Raw genomic sequence first — 14,318 nt, forward strand, 5'->3', positions numbered from 1 at the left:
AAACAAAATGCTATGTTGTTTTCTCCAATACATATACAGTTAAAGGCCCAAAATAAACAATCCCTACTTCGCTCTCGAGCTAACCCAAGTTTTAAATAGCACTTTGAAACTCATGCATACCTGGGACAGAAGCACAAGTGACACTGGGCCCCCTTACCTGGTCGTGGCACAGGCTGGGCTGCTGGAGTTTGTGTTTTTCGAGCAGATGCACCTTCCTTTGAAAAGACAGAAGAGGCAACATTATCAGCTGACCTTCTTGTCAGGTACATGAGTTTTTCAAATGAACACAGAGCTACAGAAGGTATCATGATAATGAGGGCAATGTTTCCACTAAAGAGAAGAAAGAAAATAGAGAAAACATTCCCAACTCTTTATAGATCCTGCCTTAGGTTTGGGGAGGACAGACAACCTCAACCTTTTACAGGTTTACATTTTAACCAATCACAAGCTTTTTTTAATATACATTCAAAGAAACCTTTTTTGTTTATAGTATTGTTTCATTTTCCCTACTATCACTTTCACCAAGGGTTAGTAATGTAAATATAAGCAATTGGCTGTAGAAATTTCCAAACAAGATCTGCTTGTGCTCTGGATGGAAAACCAGCACCAAGAAATTGCAATGCATTCCTGCCTTGAGGAGTTTTAGTGCCCAGAAATAGCACTCTCATGATAATTAGTTCTGCCCATGCCTTATCCAATTACCTTAATGTACCACACAAAAGACCTGCACTACTGTTTATTCTTGTTAACTCCCCAGAGCCAACACACCACCAAAGAAAACAGTGAGGTCACACGTCTGCTTCCAAAGCAACACTGAATTCCTGCAAGAACAAATTCTGTTCTCAGTTACTGCCGTGAAACCTCACTGAACATAACACATAGCGCTAACATGCTAAAAAGTCGCAGTATATTCCAGCCACTTCTATTTGCAGAGCTGACAGGAAAAAACCTTTTAACATGAAACCATGAATTTTATCTGAAAATTACCTAAACACTATGTATCCCATAACCATGAGACACTCAGAAAGGTCAGAGATCGCACTCAGAGAAAAACCTGTTGGAAAGGACTCTAATGTGGCATTATCAGACTCCTGTGTCCAGGCATAAATAACAGTGTGTTTTGTAATTCAAAATAAAAGCAAGCCAATGAGAGGGCTCAAGTTCCGTGATTTAAATTACACATAGAGGAACTGCTTTTAAGTTTCCATCCTGAAAGTTAAAACTCGTTATCTCAAGATCTCTGAAGTACAAATAGAAGGTCCCACATAAGCCCTTAGAAAACACAAATTTACTCAAAGCCTCTCTTCCCTTTAGTGAAGCCACCCATGATTAGTTACAATAAGCTGCAGCTGACATTTGGGGCAGTGTGCAGCTTTTATAACTTTTATAGCAGCAACCTCTCATTAATCTTTAGTATAAAGATTTAACCCTGCACTGGAAGCAATGGATCTATATCCCCATCTCTGCTGTACTCTTTTCTGATTATTAAAATACCAACATTTATGTAGGGCAGTTGAGTCAGTACCTGTTATTTTAAGACTTACTTTTATAGCAGCAGAGGAAAGGTACTTTTGCCAATGTCCTTTCACAATAATTACTCAGAAAATGATAAAAATGAAAATACCACCACACTCTAAAGGAAGAGCAGTGGGAAAGGCTGACTACCTTTGAGAGAAGCCTTGCAACTGAGAAACAGCATCTTTCTAACTTCCACTTTCCAAGAAAGCAAAAATAAAACATTTTGCACCTCTTTCTGTAGAAAGATACCATGTTCTGTGTCAAAAGAACGATTCTGTGCTGCACTAGTTACTCATATTGAAGAAACCAAGGATTCCCCCATAACACTTCCTTCAATTCACAGTACTTGACGAAATGTAAAGGAAATGATCAAGCTAAAGAAACACCAACTCCTGCAAGGCTAAGTTTCAAGTTTCTAAATCCAGTTCAGTTTGCAGAGATGCATAACCATTCCTGTCTGCTGTCCCACACCTTCATCCCTCCCTCCATCCCTACAAACCAGCAGTGCAGCTTTGCTGCCTCCCCTGCCACTCAGCCAGTGTCCCCATGGCTCACAGACCCTGCCGTGAAGGGAGGCAACCAGCAGCTGCTGCAGACAAACTCTTGGAAAGAACTGCAACCAAATCAGAACCAAAGCCAAACCAATGCCTTGGGGCTAATGAAATAACTGGGAAATTATCTATTTGGGAGTTTTTCACCCTCTCCCCTGAATAGCCCACTCTACTGTGATTTATGGAAAACTTAGTGCAGGAGCCTAATAGAAAAAAGGAAGTATTTGAGAATATGGCAACTGAAACAAACAGAATACACCACCCCCAAACCAACAACAAAGTACAGAAAAAAAAATCACACAAAAATATCTGATTATTAGTAGGAAATAAATTCATTTAAACGAGCAAATACCACTTCCATGCCTATGGTCATTCTATTTGCAAGAACAAATTCTGCAAATCAATCAGTTATGGAGGTCACAGCTTTTAGCTGTATAAATTGGTATCTAGACTATGATAATTTCAGGAAAGAACCTCCCTCAGCTCACATATTCATATGCAGGCATCCTCAAAGCTCAGCTGTCACCTGCTGAAGGTGTACCATCAATCCTTTGCAGGTGATTTACATTCCTTCTCTTTTTACAATTTTCAGTGATCCAACAACCACCTCTTATTTTGTAAGAGGTGTATGTAACCAACATAACAAAGGAAACTCTGACCAATATTTCACCTCCACATTTCTTAGAAGACTTGTAAGGAGAAACGTATACTATCAAGATGAGGAAAAGAACAGAAGTACAGAGCTGTGATGGTTGACAAGATCTGCAAAGTGGGGAAGAAAACCTGGTGTCAACAAGGAAGTCATCATCAGGATAATTTTGTTAATATTTTCCTTTGTCCTGCTAAGTTTGGATTTAAAATCAATGTTTTTCAAGAACATTGAGATAGAGATTTCAACTTTTCCTATGACAACACACTGATTTAAAGCAAACTCTGTTCACGCATGCCAGAACTTCTCCTAAAGAAAAAGAGCATTAATCTGGCAGAGAAACCTTCATAGCTGGTTCATCCAGCTACACCAGGTAGGTGCTGCTGCTCATTTGTGGCCTCTCAGCTACTCAGAGGCAACTCCTTGTCTGCACACTCTCACTCCCTGCAAAGGCAGCAGTTATTTCTCACTGAGCACACAGTCAGGTATTTCAAATCTTCTCCTGGGAAGTTTTTCATCTGAAAGTTACTCTTAAGTAACTAGCAAGCTCCAGCTAGGGGAGCTTTTGTTCATGCAGCTGTACCCTAAGCATCACAAGCAGCAGAAATCACTGTTTAGCTATTTAAAGAACATTCATTTCCTCAAAATTTCTGAATACTTAAACAGTTTTGCTCGAAAATGACATACCTAATTCTTATGCATAAGCTGTTTGACACTGTTAAGGAGTATATTATGAATATTCATAAGTTGAAACTAATTTAGTAACAAAACCATGTAATTTGAAAAATACAAATCTTCTTTAAGACGACCACTTAACATTGTATTTTAATCAAAAACATATTACTTGGTTAACTTGTGCTAATTTACCATAGAAGGTTATATCTATAGTTTACTTATGATTTACATTAAATATAGCAGATTTAACCATTCAGAAGCAACAACCTGACACGGAATGTAATCAGCTGCACATTTTCCTGAGCCTCACTGCATGGTTTCACGACAGTGCTGTATCTGCTGCTCTGTGGGACTCATTTCAGTGCTCGACTTTCCTGTCATGTCAGACATTTAAAAGATCTCTGCTCAATTATGGGTTTGTGTTTTGTGCATTCCTTCTGCTGTTTAGCATTGTCCTACCTCAATAACTAAAAATACTGGGTTCAAAACCAATGCATGAATGGAAAAACCCCAGCTCAGTACATGTGGTTAGTGAATGTGGTTAGTACATCTATAGTTGCATTTAAGTTACTCAAGACTGGCTGTTGGGGTTTTGTTTGTTTGTTTTCTTTTAGACACTTTTTAAAGCTTTTGGAGTGTTTTGAGACCTTTCTAAATGTACTAGCTTTTTTTTTTTAAACAGTAATTATTTGTATTAATTAACAAAAATTACCCATTACCAACATTCATCTGGAAAGATGGGTATTCAGAACCCAACTATTACTTTCCTACATTTTAGAAAAAGGTCTGTATTTTAGATACTTAGTACTTTTCTTAGGTCTAAATGAGCATTAAGATCCACAGTTAGGTTACTTTCCCAACTGGAATGAGAAATTGCCTGAACAATAACTTAAGAAAATAAACCCTCCTGTTGAAAGCCAAACTGTTAAAGGTAACTTATGGCAGCTTCATAGGTTCAAATGGTGGAAGGAAAAACTATTGCATTGCATATTCCCTTTTCCAACTGGTTTCTATGTAGAGATCCACTGAGTCTGTAGTATTTTGACCTTTAAAAAATGTAAGGAGCAAAGGAGAGTCGACAACTTGATGCCATCTTGTGGCTTTCTTAACTTGGTAAATTTAATTACTATTTTGTTCCTTAATAATACGGAAAATTAGTATAAGAATTTCACCCAAAAATCTAAAACTTATTGGGTAGCTTGCACAGAAGTAGTAGAAGCAAAACGTAACATTGGATTCTGCAAGAAGTGTGAGCAAGTTGCTTGGATGTGAAACAGAGTAGCTTCCAGCTCCACAGCCATGACAGAATTCACCTAAGGCCAGCTCTCTCTGTGAAGGGGAATGCAGTACAACTGGGATTCAAAAGAGAAAGAAAATAAGGACATGTGGATGGCAAGCTTGTAAAATTGTCTTTAAGAACAGACTTCAATGTACCTATTCAATTTAGGGTACAAGAGAATGTAAAAACTCATTTTAATTACCAACAACTCTATTGTCATTTCCTGAGTGACTCAAAGTATCGAACCTTTGAAAACACTTGTAAAGCCAGCCTAAAGTACTATGAAGAAATTTAAAACAGCTGCAGGGTTCAAAAGAATACTATCTTTCTATAAATTAAATATTGTATATATCAATGTATGGCAAACAGCCAAAACAAAGGACTGACTTCAAAGCAGGTATCTAAAAACTGGTCCAGATGCCCTACTTGAAGCCTGATAGAAACATCTATTTCATATAAATTGAAAACATAGAGCTTTGTTCTAAAAATTTAAAGCCCTTAAAAGCCTTGGAAAAAAATCCAAACCTTTCAAAGAATCAAGAAAAATAATCCGACTGACTGGCTCTGCCTCTGCAGCCTTCCCAATAATTCTCTGACTTTTCTTTGCATCAAGAAAATTTTAGTAATATTTTAACTAGTGTTTCACATCATCATTTTATTTATACATCAAACTGGTATAGCTCATTTTCATACTTCTACGCACACACAAATCTGCATGCAGTCCCCCAAGACATCCTTAAATAATAAATTGCAAGCTTTTAACTGTCCTCCTAATTTTAATTTATGCTGTAAAAAACCAGAACCTGGCAACAGGATGTAACTATTGTGCAAATACTACTAATATTACAGTCACTTCTGCTTCCATTGCTTGCAATATTAATAAAAAGGTCATTTCTACTGTTTATATTGTTTCAACTTCCTTATTTTCTGGAAGGGAGAGTGGGAGTTCAAGCAGAATTAAAGATAATTTTACAGAACAAATTTTAACAGAAGGAAAGTTTACCAGTATTTATCAAAGGAATCCTATACCAACTACCTAAAGAAAATAACAGCATAGATTTGCTTTTTCCTACTTGGACAACTAAAAGAAACTGATGCACCAAGACAAAAAGGGCTGATAAAAAATATACAGAACATGTTTATTTCAAAATACAAAACTCTTCATAGAATCATTAAATTTGGAAAAGACCTTCAAGATCATTGAGTTCAACCTTGGATGTATTATATTAAAACATATACTACTAAAGGTCACATCTTATCCAGCACAGAAGTAGAAGGCTTCCAATCCCGAAATTCAGTCTCATGGCAGAACTCGATGCCAATCTTACAAAGGCAAGAGAAGCTTCATTAGGGTTTTCCAAATATTGAAGTACATACAACAAATTGAAAATTTCTTACAAAGAGTAAGGACAGCAGATGCAGGCAGTGCCCTCTGAGCACAGCAGGGATGGAGAGGCGGAAAGGAGAAGCAGGGCAGGGCGGCACAAATAAAACTCTGCTATGCCACAAGGGACTACTTCAGCTTAAATACTAACACCTGTTGTACTACAGCATTCAAATTGAAATTTCACTAACAAATCTGGTCCCTTCTTAATCCACTACAGAACTAAAACTGACAAAATTATTCAAATTCTGAAACCCTGACACTGTTTAACATAATAAACAATACAACTGATGGGTGTTTCAGTAGCAGGTTAGACCTGGCAGTGAGTGTCATTGAATGAAAAATATTCACTGCAACTTCTTGTTCATTGCCAGTTTAAAAGAAATTCGGTTTAAACTTGGAAAAATCTGACTGAATTAACCAGTCTGCTTCTTGATATCTTAGGAAGTATTCTGGTTTGGCAAAGAAAATTGTTCTAAGCAAACCAAACCACAAGTGAAACTAAAATAAAAATGTGGTGAGTGGTGAGCAACTAGGGACAAAACCATAAACATATGCTGAAATAATAACAATAATGGAAATTACTGGAGAAGCTTTTGAAAATAATTAATCAAAGCCACAATTACTGAGACACCTTAAAACCATTACCCCCAAAGTTAAGCTACCAAACCCCTCTGAAGAGGCCTTGCAGAAGTGTGCTAGAGCTCCTCCCATCTGTACCCTTGCACAGAATATCTGTAAAATTAGGATCTTTGTCTTGAATTTACATTACTCATATAAATTCAAACCGTTGCTATCAAAATAGCAATTTTGAGCTGAAGAGGGATGTTGGTGATGAAGCCAGATTAAACATGTAAGCACTTCCATTTTCCTAGGGATAAGCTGTTTTCATCAAAAACAACAACTTTTAATCCTGAGAATTCCGGAGGGCTTGTTTGTTTGTTTGAAAAATAAAGGCTTGTCTCTACCTACCTCTGTTCATTTAAATGACTCATTTCCTTGAACTGAGTGAAAAGACAAAGGCAGATATCACTAAAACATTATTTTTGCTTAGAATTCTTTCCCTTTGGGTTAATTATCAGAGCTGACCTCCCACCTATTACCTGGCAGGCAGTGAGGGTTTTGAGAAGCACAGTTTAGGTATAAAGGGATTGCTTCAGCTTTCTCAAAAGCCAGGTGTAAATGTTTCTACAGTACTGGTTTTCTGTATGTTATTACCAGCCCAGGACACATCAGTTCAACACAACTGGAATTTGTGTCTAATTGTGAATTTACTACAGTTGACTCACATTTGAGTCTCTAAGTTACAACTTCACATACTCATAACTATGTAGTTCCAATCCTACCTCTAATGACAAGGATGGGTCACTCACAGGAAGTGGTTTTTTGTCAGAAATACCACAGAATATGGGGCTCAAGCAATCAATTTGCACAACAGCACAACTGATGTGCAAACTCCAAACACAGAGAGAAGAACCCTGACTTTTGTGTTCAGGTCTGGCTTTGGAAATGGGATTCAAGGGAACAGTCATATTTACATTACAGGAAAAGCTGCTCAGTACAGAGCAGCAGGAAGACCCCACTTACACCTGCATTCAGTGAGCAATAAACGTGCAGAAGTTTAAGCAACCTCAGAAAGGTTCCTTTGCAACTTCTGGAAAGATTCGTGAAATGCTTTGTGTGAGAAGAATATTTCTAAAAGCTCTTTAAGTGTCCAAATAAATACAGATGGACCCTCAACTTCTGTGTGAAAATTTCTCCCAAAAAAGTGCCCAAACTGAACCAAGACTGAAGCAACTGAATAACTTTGTGTGATGCTGTCCAACACCTCAATGCAACAAAAACTGCTGAGGCTCTTCCCAGCCTTCCCTTGCTTCTACTGATTCCCATTGCTACAACAGGGGATGCTGGATTTGAATTCTAATACACAGGCAGCTATTAAAGACCTTGGGTTAGTTCATGATTGCTTGTTCAACAAATTCTCCAGCACCACTTGTTCCCAGTTGTGCTTCGTCCTGATGTGATCTTCTCCTTGCTATTCACTGCAAAGTACTTTTAATATCATTCTTCTATACCTCACCAGCTTTAGCAATCCCAGCACTATGGTTATATATTACATTATGTTACAAGAAAACACAATTATCATGGGTGGTCATGGGCAGAGAGATGAAAGCAATTTTCCAAGTAATCACCTTGGAAGACTTAAAATATCTGGAGAAAATCCTGAAACTGTATTCCTCGAGGAGCCAATGCACAAAGCTGAACAGCAGAGCAATGAACTCTAAGTTGTTTGTGTTGCCTGGAAAAAGAGCTGCTGAGTTCAAAAATGTGTTTTTCGGGATCAAAAGCTTTAGCTGCAGCTATAACAAATTGTAACAAACAAGCCAAGAGATGAGGGCTTGAGTGATGACAGTGATAGTTGTGAGCATACAAGGGGCTGAAACCACATGGATATGGAAAGGGCTATTTTGAACTGCCACAGGCCAGAGAAAAAGCTAAAAAATGTTCAGATTGCAGAGTGCCTGGTAGTCAAGACTTCCTCCCTTGATGAACAACAGCTCCTCTGCTATGCAAATTTGGTTGCAAAAGCAAAGATACCTTTTTTAAAACCACAAAGGGTGGTGATCCTGAGATGTGCTGTAACTGTAACAAGCTGCTGGCAATACCAAACCACACATCTGTGCACTCAGCTGAGTAATACCAGTCAGGAAACTGGTGCCATCTCAAATTTTCTTCTCAACTCTTCTTGCATTTTTTTTACTTTGTCAAGTTTTTTTACTTTGTCAATACCCCAAGATATTCTTGTTGGATGTCCAATGTTTCACTGGCTACAGAGAAGTTTAGTGAAAGACTGTAGGTATGGGGAAAAAGGAAAACATCAGTGTATTTATACAAATTATCTATGCCATTTGCAGACAGAGTAGTGAACCTCCAGCATGACACTGGTTAAAGCCCTTGTATCAACAAAATGTCCCTTGAGACAGATTCGCTATTTTGGGTGCTGGTGCTAAAATATTGACAGGATATTGAGACACAAGAGAGATGTGTACAGCACAAGAGAAGCAAGTTAGAAACAGAGCAGTAATTCACCACAAAATTTTCTGAGTTTTAGTCCAGCACAAAAGTGTTAGGATTCTGGACTTGCAAATGCTGCAGTTTTCCACACCCTGTAATTCCCCCAGATGGGGAAAACTGGGTATTTTAATCTGCTTACAAGATAACTAGAATACTGTCTCTAATCATTTGTCCTGCTCCAGCTGCCTCAGTTCACAAGTTCAGTTTTAGTTGTCACATGGGAAAAAAAAAGTCAAAATTAACCAAAGGAACACCATCATTCCAATCCTCCCAGATCCTGTCCTGCTCTTACTCTACAGATTTTATTGCTTTAACTCATTAAAAAAAAAAAAAAACAGACTGAAAGGAAGAAAATATGTAATCTATGAAGAAGACAGAAAGTGAATCAAAGCAGGATGCAAGTAGAGTTTTTTGGAGGACAGGGGTGAAAGGACATTGGATGAACAGAGTTTTTTGTTTTATAACACTGTAGCTAAGGCCCCCTGATCATATTAGCAGCAAAAGGTGTCACTTCTGCTTGGCAGGAACACAGTCTGGTCATTTCCCTTTTTCTCAAAGGCTGAACTAAAGCTTTGCATTTACAGCTTGCACTACTGGAAAAACCCTTGTGAAATGTTTGCCAAACACTACACACACACACACAGCATGTGCAAGGTTAAAATGCAGGGGAACAGCAACAAAACCAGCCCAGACTGTGTTCCCCATCTCCTTTCTTCATGTGCAGAACAATCCTCATAAACAGGCTGATAATGTGTTCAGAGAAACTCAGCTATGCTCAGATTTTATCACAAGAAGCTGGAAAATCTGCCCCTAAACACAATTACTAGTCATGTTGAGAATGAACTTTTATTTCACTAGAATTACTAAACCAGAGGAGCCAGCTGTTGTGAACATAATACTTTACATTTGCAGTGTCCAGGCTTGCTATATGGTGCCCTATGAAAAAAGCCTTATTTTGAGAACTATTATAACCAGAGCTGACATTTGATTTCAAGGTTTCTTTCTGCCTTGTGGCTTCATACACTTGTATCAGTAAAACAAAAGATGTCAGCACAAAGAAAATACATCTAGTGATGGATTGAAATGTTTATATTCAGATTTCAACAATATAAACATTTGCCCACATTTTAAGACAGGGCATGGAGGCAAGTTGAGTTTCAAAAAATATACATACAAACTTCAAACCTACAAAGTTCATCAGCAGTGTATGAATAGTGTCTCAATCTTAATATTACACTTTGGGAGTTACTTACCTGCAGCTTCCCAAAATTAGATATTTAACACAATAAAACATCATTGAAAAAAAACCAAAAAACTTGTGCTCTTCAGTATCCTCAAATGGCTGCTCCCACCTGGAGTCAACATCATTAACCTATTTTTCTCAGTACAATATTCTGAAGTCAGCATTTCCAAAATTTGCAGTAATAGCATTCCTCTCACACCAGTCAGAGCAGCTCTGACAAAAACTGCCTTCTAGACTGCCTAGGTCTTTTCCAAGGCTGCAGGATGTAGAAGTTTCATATGCATAATCAAACACCCTGAATAAAAATGCAAAGGGTTTGGTACTGTTATGTGCCATTTATCACCCTGTTCTCCAGTTCTCTGCCTCCAGCTTTCCCTCTGAGATCTATTCAACTACACACTTTTCATTGCAGAGCTCTCATTCCAGAATTCTGTTTTAATTAAAATATTCTTTTATTTACAATTATGAAGGAGTACTCAGATTAGACCAAAACATTTATTATTCCCTCTGCTTCAAGAAATTTCCACTGAGTGCAACTGGGTAACTACAAAAGGCCTGAAGTTTTCCTCCCTGGGTACAGATGTAAACAAATGAAAAAGCTAAAGTACTTTACAGGGATCACTACTATGCAGCACAAAATCATACCACTGTACATATCAGCACAAAGAGCCAGGCAGCCATCTGAACCCAAAATTCTGCATTTCCTAAATTAAGCCTTTAGACTTATCCTACAGATCCCAAAATTTAAAAAAACAAACCCAACCTAATAATCCCCCAAACACGACAACGAATTAAAACCTCCTGTTTTCTACCCAGAGAACAAACAGACAACATACATTAAAGTTTCAGTTGTCTCCATTTCAGCATGTTGTAAAAGCCTGGCTCTTTGCCCAAAGTAATACAGCCTTTGGACAGGGCTGAATTCCTTCAAAAAGAAACCACGTGGGGGGAGCAAGCAACAGCACCACAATATTAATCATCACCTAACAAAGTCACCTGGCACACTAAAGCATTCTAGTCACACATCACAAATTCATATATTGAGGACAAACAACAGAAGAATATATACTCTACTTTCATCACTCCAACAAAGCTTTCTAGTTGTGTGCTTCTTGACAAAGAGATGTTTAAAGAATTGCCTTCAAGGTTTTTAGTGCTAGTGTGGCTGCAACAGCATCTGTGTATTACTGCTACAATACCATACACCAAAGATATTGTGCAAACTGCTATTGGTATTGGTGTCCTGAAGAAACATCTCATTCATGCTACCCTGCTGGAGCATATAAAAGCTGATGATGTTACATGCCCATATCAAAAACTAACTGTAGTGGCAATAAATCATGCATTAACTTAAAATACAGGAAGGCTTCTGGCTGTATCACACAAGAGGAATTTTTCCATTTGGCCTTCTGCCTCTACTTTCAGCTTCCTTTGGCATTATATCTAAATTCCCCATTATTCTTCTCTCTTTAGTAGAGAAGATTAAATTAAGCCCTTCTCAAAGCACTAAGATGACAGCATTCAACTTTTATTTTTTCATTTTATACACAATCCATACACTAGATAGACTATCTCCAAGCGTCTAGCATTGCATTAGGAGATCTGGTTTATCACATGACTGTTCTCAGCTGTATTTTTGATAGTGCAGAAATGCATCCTCTTAAATAAAGGTCAACTGACAAGGTCTCACACAGTCTGGGGCCATCCTATTCAGAGATGAGGACAGGATAGGGGCTCTACAAAACCAGCAAATCTTAGGATCTTCCCATTACGCTGTGACTTTTCAACAGGCTTCATCCATCGCTGCAAAAAAATAACCCCTGACTAAATGAGCAGACTCAAAAGTGCATCTTAAAACAGGTTCTGAATGCTTTTTAATAGCTGTGCCCTCCCACTCTCTACACACACAAATTCATCTTTAAGAGCCTCCCAGTTTGAATAACCACCTGAGATGACAGACTCCGCCAGTCAGCACATTCAGGTGAGGTTCACTACAACCATTATTTCTGCTCTTCACGTTTTAGCAACGATCAGTCATCCATAATGATCCTGGGGATTTCACAGTTTATCTGAAGGAAATCTGCCATAAGCAGCAAGACCTCCTCAGCTCTCCTTCAGCCATCACATCTGTCCTGGTACTTCAAATAGTTGTTTCACCTTTGAAAAGTTTAATGTCAGTGATAAAAAATAAATAAGATTTTTTTTTTTTTTTTACAGCAATGTGTTGCAAAGTAAAATCCCCTCACTGGAAAACTAAACACTTAAGTGGCAGGAAATAAAAATGAGCAAACCACTAAGAGGAGACAATGTTTTGGAATAGACTTAGTCTTTCAATGCCAAGATTTCAATGAGAGAAAAAAAACCCCAACACAAAGTGTAACAAGATTCCTCTGTTATGACACCCTGGAACTTTCTGTGCGTGCTTAAGATGGCTTTACTAGTCACAAACAGATTCAATTTCATAGAGACTCATCCAATAACTTCCTTGTCTTAGTTGGGTTGTGCTCTACTTTTACAACAAAAACACCAAAACAAAATAGCAGCATCACCTTTTGAGCAAGGGCAGCAGAGTAATTTTACATGTAGTCAGTGGGCTGATAATAAGTACACAGACCAGAGATCTCCCACTTTTCTATTTATTCCTGTGCTTCCAAAAAGACATTTTGAAAATGTAAGAAAAAACAACTATGCAAGAGTTAATGCCAGACTACATACTTCTTCCTTATTTCACAGCCTCTGCACTGGCATATTCTTGGGGGAATGAATATGTTCCTATTCTGAAAGAAGAGCAAAAACCCTTATCTCCTCCAACAGACATTTCTGTCACTGACTAGTGCCTAGTTTGAACAGACACATCTGAAGGCACTTCCACGATGAAAGCTGTTCTAAAAAAAACCCCAACTTATTATTGCCCTCAGATCTCAATCAGCTGGGATCAGATATTTCCAGGTAGCACATTTTCCATTCGAGGTGATGGAGGTGCCTCAGATTTCACGATTTCCTTAGCTCAGGGCAGCTTCCCAGCAGCACCGCTCTCCTCCCGCCCAGGCCAGCAGGCCTTCAGCCACAGCACTGCCACCCAGCATGGAGCTGCTATTTATAACTGCTGCAGGCATCTCCTGGATGCCTCAGCATTGTTTCCAGAACAAGCAGGCAGTTCTGCACAGAGTCATCAGAGCTTATTAGCTCCAGCCCCGCGGGACAAGGCGGCTGCACCAGCCCCTTCTGAGCAGCCTGCTGCATCCATCCCCTGCTGCTCGAGTTCCACAGGGCTCAGGGGGCTGAGTGCATTATCCTGTGCATGCACACATCCAATTTGCCTCTGGCATTGCTCCCAACCAACCTGCCAGGGAGAGAAGAGAGATTCAACAGGCCTGCTCTAACCTTTCCTGCTGCATCCAGCGTTTCCCACTTCACTGACACATCTCCTTGCTCCTTCCCTTCCCCCCCTGCACCTCAGATAAGTGACATTTAATTACACAGAATAAAAAACCTCTTCCCCTCTTGTCATTAGGCAAACACAGCGTAAGAGAACAGATACTGGGACATTGTAAGGAGGAAAAAATAAAGAAGAAAAACAAAGAAAATGGCAAATGTAAATTTTTCACAGTAGGGAAACCTTTTCTTTACGAGGTGACCTAGATTCTCAAACAAAGGGATTCCCTTTTTGTACTGTGTCTAGGCCCTATTAAACTAAGGGGGAATTTTTATTCTATTTTATTGCTTTGCTTGTTTACCTAGAAATGCAATAGAAGGGCTTTTTATATTTGGCACAAAAAGGAACACCAAGGCAAAGAGTAATATGGAGATTGAAAGGTGTGAGGGAAAGAAAAAAACCAGAAAAAAAAGTGGGTCAGATTTGGTCTCACCAACAGTTCAGTCTTTTCATCTGCAATGTAAACCATAATACTTGCACAGGAATTCAGCATTAACTAAAATTTACA

General features: G+C 38.6%; 1 protein-coding gene across 1 annotated transcript in view; it reads right to left on the bottom strand.

Moving 5' to 3' along the window:
• The window catches only part of CDC73 (cell division cycle 73), a 100,959-nt gene that overhangs the window by 18,168 nt on the left and 68,473 nt on the right, over positions 1 to 14,318 (bottom strand). The window contains exon 11 of the mRNA XM_085068346.1: positions 158 to 215. Within this exon, the coding sequence (XP_084924472.1) occupies positions 158 to 215 (58 nt within the window). The remainder of the gene's footprint in view (positions 1 to 157; positions 216 to 14,318) is intronic.

Source organism: Lichenostomus cassidix, chromosome 8, assembly GCF_008360975.1.
Source record: "Lichenostomus cassidix isolate B80296 chromosome 8, HeHo_3.0, whole genome shotgun sequence".
Classification (NCBI taxonomy): domain Eukaryota; kingdom Metazoa; phylum Chordata; class Aves; order Passeriformes; family Meliphagidae; genus Lichenostomus; species Lichenostomus cassidix.